This window comes from Pristis pectinata, chromosome 26, assembly GCF_009764475.1.
Source record: "Pristis pectinata isolate sPriPec2 chromosome 26, sPriPec2.1.pri, whole genome shotgun sequence".
Taxonomy (NCBI): Eukaryota; Metazoa; Chordata; class Chondrichthyes; order Rhinopristiformes; family Pristidae; genus Pristis; species Pristis pectinata.
The window spans coordinates 22302763-22325872 of NC_067430.1; the positions used below are offsets into that span (position 1 = coordinate 22302763).

A 23110-nucleotide genomic window follows, 5' to 3' on the forward strand; every position below is an offset into this window, starting at 1 on the left:
GTTACACAACAGTTCACATCATTAATTAGTTCGGCAGAGCATTGTGGACTGAAGGGCCTGTTCCTGTGCTCTACAATTCTACATTCTGTCAGCCTTCAGTTGGAAGGGTAGTCAATACCGCTGCCCATCAGTGACCTGGCACAAAACAGTGCAAAAGAACGAGTGAGCAAGCGTGAAAGAGAGAGAGAAAAAAATTTAACCTACATCCACCAGAAGTGGAAGCCTAGTTACCCTCTGCATGGGCAGAATCAGGAAGGAGATGATGGGCAAGCCTCCACACTCTGGCTTGCTCTGAATCTGCTGCAGAACCTCCTTGAACTGTGAATTTGAATTGCTGCAAAAGGAAAAGGGAGAGTATCAATTGTAACATACGTACCATTTGCAATATCTGTTTGTGGACAATTATTGTTGCTTTAAGACTGTAACTCCTCTAAGGAATGTATCATTGGACCAACTGTTCTCTGGGCTTCTACAGCACGTGCAGAGACTTCCAGAGGCATTATGAGCTATTTCATGAATAAAGCACTTTTGTTGATGATTCCAATCACAGATATTTTCCAGTATCTTAGAGGGTTAATAAGAGGAGACTGAGATGTTAACCAGAGCCGGGAGCAGTGACCCAGTGGGGTAACAACCCCAGCTAATACATGGCTTCAGGATATTCCAAGTCTTGGATTAGTCCAATCTGTACTCACAGTAACTTCTGCAAGGTTCTCTGTTGGTAGATTTCATTGGAGCAGTAAACAACATAAGCATCAAAGTGATCTAACGCATGACGTTCCACAATGTCACTGATATCCCGGATTATTGGATTTTCCTTGTGGCGCGTTTCAAGGTCATCAAAAAACCTAAGGAAAATCATGGAGCTGTCAATAAAATAAAGGAAGTAGTGACCATTCCTCACTCTCTTCCCTAACTTGTTACTGGAAATTTACACAGCCTTTCCAGTCTGCAGATTTCCCTCACTGACAGCGAGCACTCAGTCACTGCCAACTCAACAATGGCAACGCTGAACTCTGCAGGTTGCTGTCATTCCACCTTCACCAACAACAATCTGCATTTACCTAGCACTCTTCACACATTAAACATCCCAAGATACTTCACGGCTGTGACATCAAACCACCCATGAAATGAGGTATTCGGACAGATTACCAAAAGCTCATTCAAAGAGCTCGGGTACAAGTGACATGTTAGAAAAGATGGAGGGGAAGATTCCAGACCGCGGAATCCTGAGCAGCTGAAAATATATCTATGATGAGGCTGGACTGGAAACCAACGTACAGTGTGCCATCTGACTGTGCAAGCCCCAGCACAGGGCATCCAGCTGCTCACAGTAACACGTGGCATCAACTGGGAACTAGACACAACTTCGCCACCATGCAGCCTCTGGCTCAGCTCCATTTCTGGGCCCCACCACCGACAGCTGAGAAAGGCAAGAGCTCCATCTTCACAAACCTGGGAAAACAGTCACGGGAGAGGCATGAAGGGAAGTCACAGAGCCAACTCAATGGTCGCCATTTGTCCGCAGTTCACTTCCGAGCCAATGAAATGGCTGCAAAATATGACCTCCTCAAAAACTGGTAACTCACCAAGTGTCACAGCAACATCCTTACCCTCACCCACTGAAGAGGCACCAGTGGGGAGCCAGTTTACCATCAGCTCACCACCTCTGTAACCAGAAACCTAGCAATTCACCATCAGTTCTATGCCCCTATCAACAGATTCAGATCTGATGATATCAACATCCATTCAAATCTAGAGGATGATCTCATCTGTTTAAAGGATGTGGACTCCATGCCGACAGGGTGACTTGAACAAATGAGCACAAAGATTCTGCAACTCCAAGCATTAGGATTCAGGACCTTCTCTGTCCTGTACATTTTTCTGTACTTTATCTTCTCTGCCATTTCACAAGCCTCTGTGATGTGACTGGTGTCCTGTACTGCCCAGAAATTCAAATCTCCCCTCTATCTCTGTGAATCCAATGATTAATAGTTACCCCAGTGGCAGCAATCTACCTCTTAATATTGAATTCTCTCTGAAATTGGAGGTGCCTCTATTAATCTTACCCACCCTAGTCACCTCGAATTCATTCCTCTCCTCTCACCTTCTGTTCTGCATTAACTCCCCCCCATCCTAAACTCTGCCACCCATGTCCGATTTGCACCACAGCCTCCTACCCATTCAATTTAAAAAAAACACTCTAATCCTTTATGTTCAAGTTCACTATGGCCTCTCCCTTCACTAAGTCTGTAACTTCCTCCAGCCCTACAATTGTGAGAGATCTCTGCACTCCTGCAAATCAGGCTCTTGAATTCAATTGTAATCACTGGTGGCCAGGCCTCCAGTTGCTTTGGCCATGAGGTGAAACTCCATCCTTAAACCTCATTCCTTCAGATGCTCCTTAAAGCCTACCCCTGACTTGGTTTGCATCATCTGCCTTAACTCACCTCACTAGGTGTGGCATCAGTGTTTGTCTACACAAGAAGTGCAATATAAATGCCAGATGCCTGTAAAGTTGACCTGATCGGGACAACACAGTAGAGGTGAAAGGTGAATGAGATTCTTTCCCCCAGTGGCTGATCCAGGCAAGTTGGGACAGGAGCACTACACACATTACAAGGCTGATTCCAGTGAAAGTTGGAAACAGACCAGGCCTTGAATGTAGCTTGGTTGGAGAAGTTTTTCTCTTTTTGTTTGCAAACAGCAGATCAGCTGTAAGTAGGGGGCAAAGTTAATGGCAGAGTGGTGCACATGTCAGCCAGTCCTGGTGAACGGTGCATCTGTGCAGGGCTGTTGCTGCCTGACCTGCAGACACAATGTGCCGCTCGTTTCTGCAACGAGTGATCATATTACAGGGTTGGTCTGGAGTACCAATCAAGCTCTGCAAAGCCGACAAACTGGATTTCACTGGGGTGGCTTTGCTTGGAGTCAGTGCCGCCTGTGAACCTGCCAGGGAGTTCTCTCTCCCCATTTCCAGAGGACACTGAATCTTGCTGCAAGGTCAGAGAAACATTGTGGCACAGAAGGAGGGCAAAGTCCACCTGTCACACTTCACCACTTCATTATGTGTGAGTCTACCCACTGGGTTTGAGCAGAGGAATAACACAATCATTTCCATTCCAGCTGTTTGTGGCAGTGATCTATGCAAACTATATTTATGTTCCTCTAAAATTAAAGTCTCTGGGACAGTAAAAAGTTGAACTCTTCCGGGACAGGCAGTTTCTAGTTATGTCAACTGTAGGGTCATTGTAGGGTCCTACCATTATCTAGACATTGAGCAGTGGTGGGATATTCACCTGTGATGGCCATGACATGCACCATGGACCTTGCTGAAGTGCACAATAGGTTTAAATGCTCCTGCTCCTGGGATGGAGGGGGCAAGCACTACTACAGCCTTGCTGAGAAGTGTCAGGTTATTGCAGAGTAGTTCAATTTCTGTGATGCCTTTGCAGTCAAGTAGCCCACTCAGTCCTGAGCATGCCAGGGGGCTACCTAGTGCCTGTGAATTGTACTTCGATATGTTTAGCAATGTCAGCAATCACAGAAGAGAGGTAAAATACTCTGCACTGCAACAGACTCTTTAAACCACTGCCATGCCCAACGGCTCACAGGAACCAAGGGGAAAACGTCTAGGATATCCTGTTCGGGGGTGAAGAGAGTTTAGAGGCGTGACCTAAATCAGATCTCCCACATCACTTCTCACATGAGAACAATGAGGGCTAATTCAAAAACAATTATTGAGTCATAGACACATACAGCACAGAGAGGCCCTTCAGCTCACCCAGTCTGCACCAACCACCAATCACCCATTTACAGGAATCCTAAACTAATCCAGCAGGGCTTTTACTTGAAGCTGTTGGTGCACTTACACCCTGGATAATGAACCGGGAGCTTCTCCATCACTAAACCAAACTGGGATTATTCAATGGATTAGAGTTTGTTCCAGGGAATGTGCATCCCACCACACATTATAATGGCACAGATCCAGAGACTCTCCCCTCCCCCTCTCCAACCTTCCTCCTCTCCACTCCCTTTTCCCTCACCACCCCTTCCTTCATCCATCTCACCTCTTACTAGCCTCCTGAATGTCACAGATGTTGGAGAAGAGATGGTGGTGTTCAGTCGTAGTCATGGTCTTCTGCAGCTCCTTTGAGTTCTTGAACATCTCAATTAGGACATTCAGGCTGTGCTGGTAGGAGAACTCAGACACAATGATCTCGAAGATGGCCTGTGGAGAGGAGGGGAATGGAGCTCAATAATTAGCCCTCACCTGTGGGACATAGCCTGGACCCACTTCCAATGTGGCCTTAAGTCACAAGAGCCTGGAGTGAGAGTACCTGCAAGATATTCTACCCTAGAAAGCATTGTATCTGAAACCAATCATGTTTTCATTAAAAATCCTAGCTCACGGTTTATTTCTTGGCAGGAACTACTGGGCAGTGTTCAGTCACCCTCCAGGACTGAGAAGGTTCTCTGTCAGCTTTAAGCTGCAAGGATCAAACACCCAGTGTTCAGCACAGTGTACAGCTGCCTCCATTCCACCCCAACAATGCCCTTCAACACCAAACATCCCAACAGTGATAGAATTCTAAAGCAGGAAAGAATTGTTAAATCAGTATCACTCCTTGGTTAGGCACTACTAGGAATGCTGAACAGTTTGCTATATCTCAGAACATGTAAGCAAGGGTTATGAGATGGAGTTAGAACCATCAGAAAAACTCAAGTAGTCTCGGTCTTCTTTCTCATGGCAAGGGAAGGCCATGACCTCATCAAAGCCATTGAAACGTTGGAAGGATTTCACAGGTAGACACAGAGAACACATTGATGGTGATAATTCCAGCAGGAAATTTAGGAACATCTGACATGCACAAGGAGTGGAGCAAAGATGGAACAGGGAGTGGCTGAGCTGATCACAGAGGGAAAAGATGGGTACGTTGATGGGGTTACGGAAAGAGGAGTGTGTGAAGGGTTTACAAAGTGGCAAACCTGCTGCTCAAATGGCTTGTATCAGTGCTGTATATTCTGTGCAGCCACAGACAAGCCCAAGTCACAATCTCAGTCTACCCCAGCACTACCCAAATCACAGCATCTAATCAGGGCCCTCAAGAGGCCCCGGCACTGCTTACGTCACCAGGTCTTCTGAAACTGTCTTTGCGTTCAATTACAGCGGCCAATGGTATTCTAATGCTGAGGAAATATATGCACATGGAACTCACTCATTGAAATTCTGCCCAGTGCAGTTCATCCACTGGAGACCCCTCCCACTTTACAAGGTTTTAAAACCCCAACAGTGCATCACCAAACGATTTCTTAAATTATCCTCGTGATCCAATTTTTAATCGCCATTAGCAATGACTGGCACTGAGGGCTTAAACCCCTCACCTGGAGCTGCCCCAGACTGTAGACCCAAACCCCTCACCTGGAGCTGCCCCATACTGTAGACCCAAACCCCTCACCTGGAGTTGCCCCATACTGTAGACCCAAACCCCTCACCTGGAGCTGCCCCATACTGTAGACCCAAACCCCTCACCTGGAGCTGCCCCATACTGTAGACCCAAACCCCTCACCTGGAGCTGCCCAATACTGTAGAGCCAGACCCCTCACCTGGAGCTGTCCCATACTCTCTCATCTGATGGCAACTTAAGAGTATCTCCTTTCTTGTTTTGGTTATTTCGCACAATTCCCTCTCTGTTTTGGCAATGTTCCTATGTTCCAATGCTCACCTCTTGTCTCTTGCGTTCCTCAGTCGACAGCCTGTGCAGAATCCCTTTCTCTAAAACCTGCAAACAGGCAGAAGCAACGTTGTCGGTAGGTATTTATCAATAACAGTACCTGAGCCCTGGAACATCAGTACAGCAGCAGCAGAACACAAAGGGTAAAGGAACTTGCCACAAGCTTGCGTTTAAATGCTGTTTTTCACATCAGGACATTGCAAAGAATGTTACAACCCATGAAGTGCCTTTGAATTGCCTTCGCTGTTTTGTAGAGCAATTTTCCACACAGTAAGATCCCATGATTGGAAAAAAAAAGCAGCTGATCTGTTTTTGGTTGTGTGTAAAGTGTAGAAGCAGAGGGCGGATTGCTGTTCAAGTTCTTTCCTCAAAATCCACTGGCCACAACCTCTTGCTAGAATTCCTTCCCTTTGCGGAAATCTCCAGGATAAACCCTGGACCCTTGCCCATTCCTGATTTGATCACTTCATCATCAGCACCTGGACCTTTGGCTCTGGAATTCCTATCTGAACTTTCTTGGCCACTCCAGCCCTCCCAACATTCCTTCCATTCTATTCCTTTGACCACATCCCGATCTGTGGTTCTGTGTAAATTTCTTCGGTAACGTGCCGTGAAGCACCCTTGGAACATTTTGCTCCTTTAAGGGCAGGATATAAATACAAGCCACTGGGTCTGAGAAAGGAATGTTTTCCCAAAATACTAGGGAAAACCCCTCTGGCATCTTGATAAAAGAATTGCCAACAGGATCTTTAAAACAGGCTGAAGGGGCATTGTTTTAATTGTCATATTTAATTGACATACGTCAGTGATAATAAACCTGATTCTGGAATGACAGTGCCTGCGGCAGTGCTGCTCTCCCTTGGCACTGCTCTGACATTATTAGTCTGGATGGTGCAATGGGTGCAAAGGGTGCAAAGTAAACCCAAAAGTAGAAACGACAAACTAAACAGAGGAAATGCACAGCACCAGATAAACAGGAAGAAGCCCTGGAGTGAGAGAACTCACCTGTGGTAACTGGCTCCAGGTCATCTGTGGTGGGCGGTAATTCTGAACAACAATATTCTCATTGGGCTCCGTGGATTCCAAGTGCTCCGTGTCGTCCAACAAGTCGTCATCTGATTCCGGAACGATGGCCAGGCCCCTCTCCCGCACCTCCTGGTACAGCCTCGGGTCTGAGGAGAGGAGTTTACTCAGGAAGGAGCTGACAGTTTCGTACAGAGTGCCTGGCCCAAACCCACATGCCCCCTGGTTACCGAGTCCCTCCGGACCCTGGAACAAGCCCCCCAGGCCTTCCAAGAGGAAACGGCGGAAAGCCCCCAGGATGGGATTGTCTGCTGGCTGGCCTGCATCCATTGTTGACTGATAAAGACAGCTCTCAGATAAACCAATTCTATCCTGCTCCAGGGGCCTGCTCAGTGCCGTGTCCTGCGCTATGGGCTGTGCGGCAGGCTGGCAAGGTGATGGGGAATGTAACAGGTTTGCTCAAGGAGTTTGCTGAACTATTCTGAATTACAAATCAGCTCATTAAAACTCCTCACTGCATTGGATCCAGAACAGACAATAAACAAATCCCACAGCCCCCAGCTAGTTTGTGATCCTGAATATGTCTCAACGACGTACCAGTTTAACAAGCTCATACCTTGCGTTGCCTCCAGTTAAAAGCCATTCAGTCCCAAAGGTGTTGACACTCTCCTCCCTTCTCTCAGCAGATTCCCCTATAGCCTCTGCTTACTCTCACTGGAGTCTCCTACTCATCCTCCTCTCACTGGGGTCCCTTAAACCCTCTGCTCAGTCTCACTGCAGTCATTAACACACTCCCTCCTCCTCACTCTGAGACCCCTACTCTCTCTCTCCCCAGTCTCACTCGGGTCTCCTTTCCCCTTTCTCCTGCCTCATTCTCTTCTGGATCCCCAAGACATTCCCCTCCTCCCTCTCACGTTCAGGCAGTTCCTGTTTTTAGTTTATCAGTTGTTTATCTAATTTCCGGATCCATCCCATTTCTGGGTCCAGCCCACTCCATCTGAAAATCTAGTTCCCAGGATGACCTCTCTCCAAAGCCTCAAAGCCCCCTTTTCTGCCCTGCTGACAGGCAAGAGCTGAACTGATGCTCACACACATGCTGTCCTTACCATCCTTAAAGGAGCTCCGATTTCTGGGGCCTTTCTTCCGTCCCAAAGTCCGCTAGGAAGGGGGAAGTTTTAAAATAACAAAATCAGCAAAGCATCCAGAATATCAGACAATTCAGTAAATACGCTTCTATTCTATAGCTACTGTTCTTACCTTAAACTATACTAATTCTTGTTTAATTAATTATCCATTAATTACTGGATTCTCAACCACCCTTTCCCCTTTAATAACCTCAGCAGAGGGTAGGGTTAGGGTTCCCTAACCCCCTACACACCTGGGGTTACATTTCCACACCCTACCCCTCTGCCCCAAGTTCCAGCAGGATAGGTTGTGCTGCACTCGGGCACCCGACCTATCAGGGCCTAGTCCTAGCAGGAAGCCAATGAAAATAATAACAAAAAAAACCGCAGATGCTGGAAATCTGAAATAAAAACAGAAAATGCTGAAACACTCAGTAGGTCAGGCAGCATGTGTGGAAAGAGGAACACAGTTTGTCAGCTTTTATTTTGGTTTCAGCCAGTTGATTCTTCCTCGAATTGGTGGATCTGCTGCCTCACAGCTCCAGCGACCTGCATTCGATCCTGACCTTCAGTGCTGTCTGTGTGGAGTTTGCACGTTCTCCATAACCACAAAGGTTTCTTGCAGATGCTCCAGTTTCCTCCCCCATCTCAATAATGTGCCAGTTGATAGGCTAATTGTCCACGGTAACTAATAAAGTCAGAGACAGAATCTGGGAGGGGCTCGGGGGAGAGCTGATGGGAACGTAGGGAGAATAAAATGGATTGGGGTGAAAATGGATTCTTGATTGTCCACATGGGATCAGTGGACTGAAGGGCCTGTTTCTGTGCTGTATCAGCCTATGACTCCAAGACACAAGAGACAGCAGATGCTGGAATCTGGAGCAACAAACAAGATGCTGGAGGAATGGACAGTCAACGTTTCGGGTCGAGACCCTTCATCTGGACTCTCGACCTGAAACGTCGACTGTCTATTTCCCTCCACAGATGCTGCCTGACCCGCTGAGTTCCTCCAGCATCTCATTAGTTGCTCATGACTCTATGAAATTTGCATATATGTGGAAAGGTTAGAGCCAGAGGACAGATGTAAAGTGCATCAACCCCAGTGTTCCACAGGCAGCAGTAGATGTCACCAACACCTCCAGCCCCATCAGCGATCACGAGTGCTACCAGCAATAGCGAACATCGCTGGCATTTTATTCATGGCTGACGAAGCACAGTGTAGCTGTGACAAAAGGGCATGGGCCTTGGCCTCGCTTACCTTGGTCCTGCCCGGGCTCCGAGCCGGTTGCACAGCTGCCGTTTCTGGGACAGCCATCAGCGTGGGCACCGGCAACAGTTCCTTCTCATCTGAGAAGTCGGTGAAGCCGCCGGTCGCCACTTTGTACGACTTATTGCGCCGATTGCGCTGCAGGGTCCCGCCTGAGCCCCCTGCCTCCTTCCCTTCCTCGTAGTACAGGTCAGTGGGTGGCATGCTGCGGACCTCCCTGCGCCCGCTGTCCTGCCTGCCCATTGGCGACCTGCCCTGCCGCCGCCTGGTCTTGGTGTTCTCAGCCAGCTTGCTGGGAATGATCTGCTGGTCTCCCAACTTCAATGCCGCTGCGCTCTCTGTGCTCAAAACCACCTTCGGTACGTCTGAAAGCGACGGCATGGAGCTGGCGCTGGACAGTGCCGGGTTGTCCAGTCCCAACAAAGAACATTTCCCATTGGTCGGGCTCAACTTCTCGGCGTCAGGGTTAATCTGCAGGTCAGATCCAAACTTCTGTTCCAGCAGCAAGGCCTGGGACTTTTCTTCGAGGTTACTGTCCGAGTATCGTTGAGACATTTCTCTGGCTCAGTTGTGGAAGTCTTCAAGTTCGTGAAGCTTCTACACTTTAGGAGCTGTTGTGGCTCAATCCCAAACGTGTCTTCCCCCTAACCAAGGGAAAATGAGAGAAAAGAAATACAAAATCACCCCTGGTTTAAATGCACATCCTTTGGTCACCAAAATCATTTCATTCTGCTCTGGTCAAGTGATCTTGGAAGGAAGCAACAAGCAAGAAGCTGGAGAAACTCAGCAGGTCTGACAGCATCTGCGGAGGGAAATGGACTGCAGATGAAGGATCTTGACCTGAAACATCAACTGTCCACTTCCCTTCACAGATGCTGCCTGACCCGCTGAGTTCCTCCAGCTTCTTGTTTGTATCTCATTCTTGGAAGGTACGTGGTCCCTGATGCAAAGTTGCTCATTCTTGAAAGGTCTTCCCATTGACAAAGGCCTCAGATGAACAGCACGCACATACTGCCGTTGTCTAAACATTCCCCTTTAGCCTCCTGCTGTGTTTGATGTACTCTTGCCTTAGGTGGCACAGCAGGCAGTGTGTCTGCCTCAGAGCTCCTGGGTTAGATCCTGACCTCGGGTGCTGTCAGTGTGGAGTTTGCATGTTCTCCTGGTAAGGACATGGGTTTCTGCCACATAATCCCATTTCCTCCTGTATCTCAAACATGTCCTGGTAGGTGAATTGGTATGTATTATATCTCTGTGTAGGTATAATAAAACAAAAAAGGAAATCCACTCGTGGAGGCAATGGGCAAGACTGAGGCTTTAAGTAAGTATTCTACATCTACCTTCAACAAGGAAGAAAGCTGCTCCTGCTGTTTTAGCAAAGGAAGATGTCGTTGAGTTGCTGAATGGAATAAAAATTGATATAGAGGAGATATTAGCTGCACCTAAAGTGGATAAATCATCTGCTCCTGGTTGTAGAGGGAAAATGGCTAAAAAAAATCTAGTCAACCCTGGACTTTAGGAATGAAGGCACAGAATGCAAGAGCAAGGAAATCTTGAAACTTTAAAAAAAATACTGTCAAAGCCACAACCGGAGTAATGCATCCAGGTTTGGGGCCACACTTTAGGAAAGATGTAAAGGCTTTCGCGAAGAAATAGAAGAGATTGATAAAAATATTCCAGTGATGAGGGACTATAGTGATATGGATTGACTGGAGTGGGATTATGCTCCTTAGAAGAGAGAAGGTTGCAAGGGGATGTGATCAAGGTATTTAAAATCACAGAGGGCAAGTTATTCCCATTGTTGGAAAGGGTTTGAGCTACAGGACACAGAATGCAGGTGACTGGCAAAAGAATCTAATCCAAGAAAGAACTTTTATTGATCCAGAGGGTGGTCACATTCAAAAGCGAGGTGGAGAAGTCACAGAAAGAAAAGAATTTGCACAGCTGTCTGGATGGCCAGTGAGTGGGATTAGCTCAATTTCTCTTGCACAATAAATGCAAATGAAGAAAACTACTGATGCTAGAAATGTGAAATAAAACAGAAAGAGTGGAAAAATTCAGGCAGCATCTATGAAAAGAGAAATAAAATTCATGTTTCAGGTCTGAGACCTTTCTAGCATTTTTCTGATTTTATTTCTCTTACATAGAGCTAGTATTGACTCCAAGGGCTGAATGGCCTCCCTTAAAGCTGTAAGTATTCTGTGACCACCAAGGGAGTGTCTTTTGGAGCTCAGGCAGGAGAATCGGGACCAGCGGTAACAGAGCACCTTCAGGGAATATTGTTTCCCTGCGGGGAGTTGGGGGTTGCAGAGTACATAAGAACATAAGAAATAGGAGCTGGAGGAGGCCATCTGGCCCGTCGAGCCTGCTCTGCCATTCAATAAGATCATGGCTGATCTGGCTGTGGACTCAGATCCACCTACCTGCCTTTTCCCCATAATTCCCCTACTATGCAAAAATCTATCTAACTGTGTCTTAAGTATATTTAATGAGTTTATTTAATGCCAACATTCATTACCCCATTGTTTCTGCTCTTGATTGCTCTCCCAGGAACTCTTCCTAGAAAACATGAGACAGGGGTTCTGATGACCACAGTAGTTAAATTGCCTGCTGAAACTCAGACAAGGAGCATGGCCTTAAGATGAGGTGGTTGGAGCCTATTGAGCTTGTCTTCTCTGGCATGAGTCAGCCACTTTTGGAAAGGGAGGGACAAAGATTTAGTCTCTTAATGAGGAAGCTCTATTACAGGAAAATACAAACTGGTGGAGGACCTCTGCTGGTCAAACAGCATCTGTGGAGGCAAAGGGATAGTCGACCATTAAGTCCTAATGCAGGGTCTCGACCATCCCTTTGCCTCCACAGATGCTGCTTGACTCGCTGAGTTCCTCCAGCAGTTTATTTTTTTGCTCCAGATTCCAGCATCTGCAGTCTGGGCGGCATGGTAGTGTAGCGGTTAGCATAACACTATTACAACAGAAGCGACCCGGGTTCAATTCCCACCACTGTTCGTAAGGAGTTTGTATGTTCTCCCCGTGTCTGTGTGGGTTTCTTCCAAGTGCTCTGGTTTCCTCCCACATTCCAAAGATGTACAGGTTGGGAGCTGTGGGCAGGTTATGTTGGCGCCAGAAGAGTGGAGACACTTGTGGGCCAACTCCAGCACATTATCAGTAATGCAAAAGCCGCGTTTCAATGTACATGTGACTAATAAATAAATATCAAATATTAATATCGTGCGTCTCCAACTCCTTGTAACAACTGTTTCTGAAACACTTTGCAAATTATTGACAACATTTAACTGGGTGGAATTTAAAGGGTTAATAAATGCAGGGCTCTTAATTTGTTATGTTCTTTAAACCAATTACAATTGTGGAAAGGGTCAGGTGATGTTTAGTTCACTGATGGCAAAACACAAATAAAGTTTTGTGAATTCAGGCTCAGGCAGGTTTGCTGACCTCTTAAAGCCCAGACTGTTCTCCTGGGTTGTAATTTACATGACAGAGGTGGGTGTCGATGCCACTTTGAACTTTGCAGAAACAAAAAGAGCATTTTTAGCTGGAAGACACCCACAGGGTCAAAGGCTGCTGCCGACATTCAGACCTTCTCTGTCAGAGACCCAGTGTTGGACAGAATTACCAATCGACAAAATAAGGTTTTGTCCTTCGAGAGATGGGGTGGGTGGTTTGGTGTTGGGCTTCTCATCTCAGTCTGAGTTAATCTTGCATCCTTAGCCTCCAGTTCTTCAAAACATTGGCCACTGGCAGATTGGAACCGAGCAGTATTGAGGGGAGTCAAAGGCTTTGCTTCACCAGGCTGATGTCGTTGAACGGCAATCCTTCCACCCGAGTAGACACATTGTTCTGCAAATAATTATCTGGGTCACTGAGGGGTTGCAGCAACTTAGAATGGAACTTGGTTGCATCAGAGGGAGAGGTCACCCGTGAACCTAGTCAGGTATCTAATCTAGACCAGAGTTTATCAACTCCGCAAATGGCATCATCCCTACCAGAGTTGGAACCAAGGCCCAGAAAACATCATTTCTCAATCTCTCTCCCAGACTGGTCAGTAGGCCATGGGGAAGTTGATTTACTAAAATTGGCCTCAGTGCCCAATAAGGCAGTTTGGGGGGAGGGCACAGGAGGAAGAAAAGGAAGCTATCTGGCCGTCTGCTCTTCAATGTTTCCCAATGACTTATGTTTTAAAAAGCAGGGAAAGTCAATATTTCATCCAACTGTGCTACCCTCCACAGTCAAATAGCCAGCCAACATCATTAGCAGGCTGGTTTGAAAAATGACCACCAGACATGATAGCCATCAGTTCTAATAGTTTAGGAGAAAAAGAAGTCAGCCTTTTTGTTTAACTAGCATCAGACTTCTTCGGCTAACAGAACACCCAAGGTGGAGACACAAGAGACTGCAGATGCTGGAATCAGGAGCAAAAAAAAACAAGATGCTGTACAGACTCAGTAGGTCAGGCAGCATCTGTGAAGGAAAGGGGTGAATCGAGGACTGGCAAGCGATAGGTGGATCCAGGGGTGATAGGCAGATGGGGGAGGGGAGAATTGAAATAGCAACAGAAGCTGGGAGGTGGTAGGTGGAGGTGATAAAGGGCTGAAGATGATGGAATCTGATAGGAGAGGAAGGTGGGAGCATAGGTGGAACACCCAAGGGGGTCATCACATTTGTCAGAACCAATTAAATGCATTAAGCAACAGGATCAAAGGTGATCCAAACCTCTCATTATTGGCTGCATGTGGCCCAATCACATAAGTTTCAGGATAAGCCAAACCTGGTGAGAATTATAAGAGTTGATGATTCCATTTAACATTTGTCCCTCATGTTAGAGAAATCTTAGAGATAAGACTTAAGAATGTTTCATTCTTTGTAAAGAAACATCAGAACACAGAACGGTACAGCACAGGAACAGGCCCTTCAGCCCACCACATCTGCCCAAACCACGATCCCAATCTTGCCTGTGTCATGTGAACAGGCAAGGAAGAGAGGGATATGGACCATGTGCAGGCAGATAGGAATTAGATAGTTTGGGATCGTGGTTTGGGCAGATGTGGTGGGCTGAAGGGCTGTTGTATCTGCTTCCACCACCTCCCCTGGCAGCATGTTCCAAGCAGCTACCATCCTCTTGGTTTAAAAAAAACTTGCCTTGCAAACCTTCCTTTAAACTTTCCCCGTCTCACATTAAACCCATGCCCTCTAGTATTTGACATTTCCATCCTGGGAAAAAGATTCTGACTATCTACCCTATCTCTGCCTCTCATAATTGTATTCACTTCTATCAGGTTGCCCCCTCAGCCTCTGGAGCTCAGACTTTGTGTCACAACTGGCTGTTATCTCGTAAACAAGTTTATTTTCTGTTCAGACACCTCTCACAGGTAAGGAGGCTGCACTTGAAGGCAGGTGGGGGGAGGGAGGTGGGGGCTGAGGGGCAGGGGCAGTGAGCGGGTGGGGAGCGGTGGAGGGGGCAGGGGGTGAGGGGAGGCGAGGCGGGGGGAGCGCGGTGGAGGTGGCAGGGGGCAACGGGGAGTGGAGGGGGTGGAGGGTGGGGATGCAGGGAGTGGGGTAGGGAGGGAGGAAGGGAGGGGTGGGGGGGGGGGGGGGAGGCAGAGAAGTGTTGGTCGGTGGATTTCTCAGGGTCATACCAGACACAACCATAACACTCTGGTTCATCCTCAGACAGTTACCAGGGATACCCCAATCAACACACTATGGGAGACTGTCACACACAAGTTCCTTACCTTACAATAGTATCAGCATTTTAAAAATACTTCACTGATGGTGAAGGACTTTGGGAAGTCTGGATGACGTTAATGGTGCTGTATAAACAGAAGTCTTTCTTTCTATTCTACTTGTGGAAGTTGGCCTGTCCCAGGGATTGAAACACGAGAATGATTAGCCTCTTGATAATCACTGTGTCAAGACCTGACATGTTTACAGAGCGAGTTTGGTCAGCAGAGTGTAGTTTGTGCCTTCAGAGTTCCTATATTCATGTGGTACTCAGAGGGAGGGAGGTGTGATCGCAGCCATCAGACCCATATCAAGCTTTGCCCCCGCCTTTCACAATTGCAGCATGCCACTGGTGAAGTGGGTGGGGTGTTGTGGAAAACAAAGTCATTTTGCAGCCTTTCAGTACGCTGGGCACCCCAGAAGGCACTTTAAGTGCAGTTACTGTTATAATGTGCCAGCCATTTTGTGCATAGCAAGTTGCAACAAACCAATACCGATCTGATAATATGTTGGTATTGTCTAGTACTTCAGTCTAGATGTACCTGCTCCTTCAACCCACGTTAAACAGTCCTTAAACAGTGCCTCGGCATCTTTTGTGCAGACCTGACAGAGCAGAATGGGGCTTGGTTCAATGTAATTTCTCAAAGACCTCCAGCCTTGCAGCTCTCTCTTAGAGCCACTTTGGGGCCTCAACATTGACTTTGTACACAAGGCTGGAGTGAAACTTGAATCCACAATCTTTTGCTTCAGAGGGCAAAAGTGCAAACAATCAAGTCACAACAAACTGGAATCAACAGCTGTTATTATGATTAAAATATTGCTTCACAAAGTCAGGGTGTGGCAAGCCCCAACTTTTATTTCAGTTTCATTCAAAGAACTGTAACTCATGAAATCCAGTGTAGGAAAAATACAAGCAATTATTCAAGCAGCTTTCCCTCGTCACTGCACGGGAGTAATCTGCAATAGGTGATCTTCAACTGCTATGTTAGACCCCTTTTTATCCTTTAAGTCCACTGCTCAGGTGCGCTCCATGATAAGATAAGATCTTTATTAGTCACATGTACATCGAAACACACAATGAAATACATCTTTTGCGTAGTGATTTTTTTTTGGGGGGGGGCGCAGCCCTCAAGTGTCGCCACACTTCCGGCGCCAACGTAGCATGCCCATAACTTCCTAACCTGTATGTCTTTGGAATGTGGGAGGAAACCAGAGCACCCGGAGGAAACCCACACAGACATGGGGAGAACGTACAAACTCCTTACAGACAGTGGCCGGATTGAACCCGGGTCGCTGGCGCTGTAAAGCATTATGCTAACCACTATGCCAAATGTTAATGGAAGAACAAAAGAAATTTTTGTGAGATTTCTGACAGTTCCCAGGTTGTGACGCTGGGGAGAGACCAGGTTATGAAAAATCCAGTGGGAAATGACTAAGTTTTGCTTCGAGGGGCCAGGGGCTTGAACCTACAACCTTGAACCTAGAGATGGTGCTGCTGCTGCTACTGAAATTGATAAATTGGTTTATTATTGTCACTTGTACCGAGGTACAGTGAAAAACTTGTCTTGCATACCTATCATACAGGTCAATTCATTACAGGTAGTACAAGGTAAAACAATAACAGAATGCAGAATAAAGTGTTACAGTTACAGGGAAAGGGCAGTGCAGGTAGACAGTAAGGTGCAAGGTCATAACAAGGTAGAATATGAGGTCAAGAGTCCATCTTAAAGTAGTAGGGAACCGTTCAATAGTCGTATAACAGCGGGATAGAAGTTGTCCCTGAAATGTCTTTCCCCGACAGAAGACCACAGTTCTGTTCAAGGGTTACTCCCAAATTAATAACCTATTTTTTCTCTTTATAGATGTGCATTTTTCTGCAGGTGAATTGGGATCCATTGGGTTTTCTGGCTCAACCTGACAGCCAGACTTTCATGAAATATAGCGCGATTCCCTTGCACTTTATTGCACTGCACTCTCTCTGTAGCTGTGACACTTTACTCTGTACTGTTATTGTTTTTACCTGTACTACCTCAATGCACTCTGTACTAACCCAATGTAACTGCACTGTGTAATGAATTGACCTGTACAATCGGTATGCAAGACAAGTTTTTCACTGTACCTCGGTACAAATGACAATAATAAACCAATATCAATTTCATAAACTGATCAAGTTTGAGGAAGCACAGTATCTCATATCAATGCTCACCTCATCAATGGGCCAATCATTCTACATGAAGGCAGTGCTAACCATAATGCTGGCACTCCCTCACTACTCTGCTAATACCATAGTGCTGCTGGGAAGAGAGTTCCAGGATTCAAACTGTGATGTTGAAGGAACAGTCACACCTGTTGCCTGATCACCAACTCCTGGACCTGTGACTTCCTAAACTTCACCTTCCACATTTGTAATCACTAATATCCACTAACACTGCCCAAATCTCTCTGGATTTTAGTTTGACCAACTTTGATTATTTTTTACAGATGATTATTACAACAACATCAAATGCCATACAGGTATGTCAGTGAGCAGGACTGCCAGCTGTTCAAAGAGCAATGGGAGGAGAGTGGTTTGTGACCTTGACCCAAAATCATTGAAGAGTTTTACTTTCAATCACAGGCTGGGAGAACACACACTTTTAGATTTCCAAACATGATTGTTAAAATCTTCCAGAAAGGCACATCTAGGTGACTGCATCAAGCAATATTTACCAAAAATGTGGAAAATGTTTGGGGGAAAAATGTAGTTAAGAAAGCAATGTTTGAAAGTTCAGAAGAAATTTAGAGATGAGACAGTTTGTTGGCTTATGTCGTCATCAACTTGAGAAAGAGCAAATGCTCCAAAATGCATTCAACTGCCCAGCTTCCATATCTTTTCATCCCTAACTCAACCTATTCTTGCACTTTGATAGATTCTGCCTTGCAGTGGGCCCTGACATGCCTGCCCAGTCTCACAACTCTTGTGTGAAGAAGTTTCTCCCACCTACAATCTATCTACTTCTAATTTTGTACCTGCCCCTCAAACCTTACCATCTCTCTAACACACCACTGTGGTGCAATGAGAGAGCTGTACTGTTGGAAGTGGTAGCTTTCAGGTGGGACATCAAGCCAAGGGTCCATCTAATCTCTCAAATAAACATGAAAGGTGCCATTGCACTATTTGAAGAATAAGGGGTTTTCTCCCTGCTGCCCCAAGCAATATTTCATCTACAAGTGAAGGTAGCATTCATTTTGTCTCTGGATATGTGGAAGCAATTTTTCAACCACTGGGAGGAGGCAGTTGAGGTGGTTTCTGGTGATGACATTTCCTGTGACAGACAGCAGGGAGACTTTTCTGAGCTCACTATAATTGGACCTACTCTACTTTCTTGAGAACGGTCCTGATTACAGTGTATGTGATCTGCACTGCGAATCCTCATCTTTCTCGTCAACTCCAAGAGAAATCCAGGAGGCAGCATCAAACATGATACACAACCTTCATTGACCGCACAAAATTGGGTAGACCACACAAGACTGAGGTCCAAGTCATTGCCAACTTGTTCACTGATGCATACTAGAGAATGAGCCTTTCATTCAACATCCACAAACAAAAGGTTCTCTAACTGTCTGCTCCTACTTTACAACACCACATTCCCACAATAAAGGTCCCAAATAAGACCCTGGTAAATGCAGAATATTTCCTACATTTCAGGAGCCACCTCGCAATGAAGACAGATATCAATGATGAGCTTCACCATTGCCTTCTGCGCAAAAGAACAACAGTTGGCTACCCAAGGTGATTGATGATCGAGATCTCAAAACTGGCACAAAAATTATGGTCCACTGGGCAACAATGATTCCTCCACAACCCACAGCAGGCACCTCAGAATGCTGGAGAGTACCACCAGTGCTGTCCCTACAAAATCCACCAATTCCACTTCCAGGAGAAGTGGAGAGGTCTGCTCCCAGGCCAACATCCTAATTAGAGTCAGTCAACTCCAATGGGCAGGACACGTCATTTGCATGCCCAACACCAGATTCCCAAAATAGACACTCTACGTCAAGCTCTGCCAATGGCAAGGGACTACCAGATGGACCGAGGAAAAGATTCAAGGATGTGCTCAAAAGCATATTCAAGAAAATACAACATTCCCACTGACTCTTGGGATTCCCTGGTCCATGATAATTTAGGACAGAGAAGGTGCATTAGGACGGAGCTGAGAAATTCAAGTCCATGTATTGGGAACACACAGAAACCCATAGTAAATGGCAGAAGGAGAGCATCAACTCCCAAACAACTCACTGGCCCTACACCAACTCCCCCCTGACTTACCTGGGGCAGAGTCCAAGAGCCCAATACCGGTCACATCAGAATCAGAGTTGAAGTAAGTCATCCTCGACCCTGAGGGTCTGCTTAAGGACAAGAGACTTATCCTAAAGCCAACAACAAATATTAAAAACAGAGAACACTAGAAATACATAAAAGGTCAGGCAACATCTGTGGAGAGAGAAACAGAGCTAACGTTTCCAGTTGATGCGCAACGTACTCAGTATTTCCAGCATCTTCTGTTTTTTTCATTTCAGATCTCCAGTTAATTTTTAGCTTTTCCATCACTGGACATAATCTGGATTTTATAACGACACACCAAGTTACATTATAATAACTAATCACATCAAAAATACTTTTTTTCTACAAAGTGCTTTGAGATGTAACTAGAGGCAGGTACAATTACAACATTTGAAAGACATTTGCACAGGTACATGGATAGGAAAGGTTCAGGGGAATATGGGCCAAACATAGGCAAATGTGACTGGCTCAGGTAGATGACTTGGTGGGCATGGACGAGCCTGTAGCCAATGGCATGTTTCCATGCTGTATAACTCTAGGTCTTGAGGTGGTGAAAGGTGCTATATAAATGCAGTTGTGCTTTCTCTCTAGGATCAACACACAAAAAGCTGGAGGAACTCAGCAAGTCAGGCGGTATCTAAGGAGAGAAATGGACAGTCACTGTTTCAGATCGAGACCCTTCATCTGGAGTCAAGAGAGGGTCTTGACTGTCCATTTCTCTTCGTAGATGCTACCTGACCAGCTGAGTTCATCCAGCTTTTTGTGTGTTGCTCCAGATTCCAGTATCTGCAATCTCTTGGGGCAGGCACGGTAGTGTAGCGGTTAGCGTAATGCTTTACAGCACCGGCGACCCGGGTTCAATTCCAGCTACTGTCTGTAAGGAGTTTGTACGTTCTCCCCGTGTGTCTGTGTGGGTTTCCTCCAGTTGCCTCCCACGTTCCAAAGATGTACAGGTTAGGAAGTTATGGGCATGCTATGTTGGCGCCAGAAGCATGGCGACACTTGCGGGCTGCCCCCCAGAACACTCTACACAAAAAGATACATTTCACTGTTTTTTAATGTACATGTGACTAATAAAGAAATCTTATCTTCTCTTTAAGATGTTTCCCCAATAAGACCTTCTTATTTGATCCAGGGTTTTGCTCACCCGCTGTACCGTACCTCCCTCACTCCCTCACCTCCCACCTCACCTTTATGGCCCAGAGTCAGGTTTTGAACGATAACTCCCCTGTGAAACGCCTGGTTTTGATTTATTACATGAAAGGAGTTATATAAATGAAAGTTAGTGCCCCACCCCAAGTCAACAGCACGGGACTCCAGAAGACCACCCTGATTTCCACAGGCCACCCCCTCGGCTGTACAAAAAAATCCTCCCAGAGCAGGAAGTGAAAGTGGCGCCAGATGCGCAGGTTCGCTCCACCTGTGAACGCGCGGAAAAAAAACTTTCCGCCTCCAACTTGTGCCAACTTCAGCAAAACATTGTGCAACTCTGAAGCAATTGTTGCAAAATTTTCAACCAGCTTCATCAGCGCCGCCGCACCTCCGCTTAGAACTCATTCTTTTCAGCAGAAAATAAAAGGCAAAATTATTTTACCTTCAAGCTTTGGAATTACAAATCCCTTGTTCTGCACTTTTGGTGTTGCTGAAACCTCTCATCCCATTCACTTTCGGTGACGCAGCGCCTGCCCGCCAATCGCACTTGGGTGGAAGAGGTCGGTACTGGACTCCCAGCTTCCCACCTGAGCTTCCCCGGGAGGACCCGAGATACCTCAGACCCCCGGCCGACTCCCCCGGGAAAGGTTCCAGGGAGCGGGAAGCGCCCGAACTCTCAGCTCAGCACAAGAAACTTCCGTAATTTTGCCGCTGTCACTCAGCCTGACGTCATCACCAGGTGTACAAGTGGAAAGGTAAAACTCTCAAATCCTTTACGTCAAGTCTGCCAGAAGAACAGTAAAACAGTAGCTCCCTCTGGAGTACTGTGTGTAGCATTGGTCTCCTTATTTGAGGGAGGATGTTCAGAGAAATTTTACCAGGCCAATACGTGGAATGGGTGGATTGCCTTTTGAGGAAAGGTTGGACAGTCCAGTCTTGTAGATAAGATAAGATTTCTTTATCAGTCACATGTACAGCAAAACACACAGTGAAATGCATCTTTTTGCGTAGAGTGTTCTGGGGGCAGCCCGCAAGTGTCGCCACGCTTCCAGCGCCAACATAGCGTGCCCACTACTTCCTAACCCGTACGTCTTTGGAATGTGGGAGGAAACCGGAGCACCCGGAGGAAACCCGTGCAGACACGGGGAGAACGTACAAACTCCTTACAGACAGTGGCCGGAATTGAACCCAGGTCGCTGGTGCGGTAACGTGTTACGCTAACCGCTACCATGCCTGCCCCGAGAGTATGCACTGACAGTTAAACCATAACATCCTGAGGAGCAAATAGCAAACTGCTGGAGGAACTCGGCGGGTCAGGCAGCATCTGTGGAGGGAAATGGACAATCGACATTTCAGGTCGGGACCCTTCATGTCAACAGTCCATTTCCCTCCACAGATGCTGCCTGACCCGCTGAGTTCCTCCAGCAGTTTAATTTTTGCTCCAGATTCCAGCATCTGCAGTCTCTTGTGTCTTCTGATCCTAAGGGGATGTGACAGGGTGGATGCAGAGAGGATGTTTCCTTGTGGAAGAATGAAGAACTGGGGTCATTGCATAAAAATTTAAGATCGCGATGAGGCAACATTTTTTTCTCTTAAAAGTTCGTAAGTCTTTGAAACTGCCTTCCTCAAAGGCTGGTGGAAGCAGAGTCTTCAAAAATTTTTTTAAAACATTGGTAAATTGTTTTTTGATAAGCAAGAGGGTGAAAGATTAACAGGAATGTGGAATTGAGATTACAGTCAGATCAGCTGTGATCCTGTGAAATGGTCAAGGAATTTAAGGGGCTGAGTGGTTTACACCTACTCCTCATTTGTATGTTCATGTTACTGGCAGGCTGAGATGTTAGCTGCTGGTTTAAGGGTTGTTGTTGGCACATTGGACTGGGAGCTGCTGGGTTTTGGTGTGTTATTGGCAGGTTGCGCTGGGAGCTGCTGGATTTTGCATTGGCTATGGTGTCAGGACATGCTCCAGAATGAACTGCACCTCTAGCCAAGCTGATAGAACAACTGAAGCAACCCAACAATGTGGAAAATTGGCCAGTAGGGCCTGACCAGAAAATACAGGTAAAGACAATCTGACCATTGACCTGTAAACGAGAGAAGGGATCAACAACTCTATCACTCGATGCTTACTGCTAACCTGCTGGTCGATGAGACCAGTTTGTGTTCTCCCAGGTGAATTTAGCCCTGGACATCAGATCCAAAAATGGATAATGGAGCTAAATTCCAGGGATGGAGTTTTAGTCTCCCAGATTCGTGCTTATTGTTCCTCAGTGTACAAATTCCTCCAATCAGGTTTCTGGCCTACGTCATAGAAATAAAACAGGTCTTAACAAGTTCCTAATGACATTCTGTATGATTGTGACAAAGGTAATCTATCCCTGCACACCCTGCAACCTGTGATATGATCGTTACACCTCCACCCAGCTGGAGGGGATTGCAGTCTGTCCACCTGGTCACACTCGTAGTCAGAGAATTGCCACTGATGGCTTCTCTTCCCAAACTTGCCCCCATGGACCCAATCTTCACTTCCACATGCTGCTCCTTGGCAATATTCTCCTTTTCTTGGCCAGTCCCTCAGGTTTGAGGATGGCTTGCTCCCACTGGATCCACAGGATCTGAAGTGAACAATGAGGCCAACTGCAGACTCTCTCATGAGTGTAGCAGGTGGTGTTGACGTGCTGTGGAGACCATCTGCACCTGTGCCTCCAGATGGATGAAGTTGCATGATAATCCAGGGAACAGCTCTTTGG

General features: G+C 46.5%; 1 protein-coding gene across 2 annotated transcripts in view; it reads right to left on the reverse strand.

Annotated features, from left to right (window-relative positions):
- arhgef16 (Rho guanine nucleotide exchange factor (GEF) 16) overlaps positions 1-21082 on the reverse strand; it is a 31519-nt gene extending 10437 nt beyond the window's left edge. Inside the window, exons 1-9 of one of the 2 annotated variants that reach the window (XM_052039031.1) lie at positions 20803-21082; positions 19194-19294; positions 9141-9793; positions 7865-7916; positions 6741-6907; positions 5727-5783; positions 4071-4231; positions 696-848; positions 205-334 (exon numbers count right to left, since the gene is read on the reverse strand). In XM_052039031.1, coding sequence (XP_051894991.1) covers positions 205-334; positions 696-848; positions 4071-4231; positions 5727-5783; positions 6741-6907; positions 7865-7916; positions 9141-9704 — 1284 coding nt within the window. In that variant the 5' untranslated portion in view covers positions 9705-9793; positions 19194-19294; positions 20803-21082. The remainder of the gene's footprint in view (positions 1-204; positions 335-695; positions 849-4070; positions 4232-5726; positions 5784-6740; positions 6908-7864; positions 7917-9140; positions 9794-19193; positions 19295-20802) is intronic. The other variant, XM_052039030.1, reaches the window with a different exon arrangement.
- Between the last annotated feature and the right edge of the window lie 2028 nt (positions 21083-23110).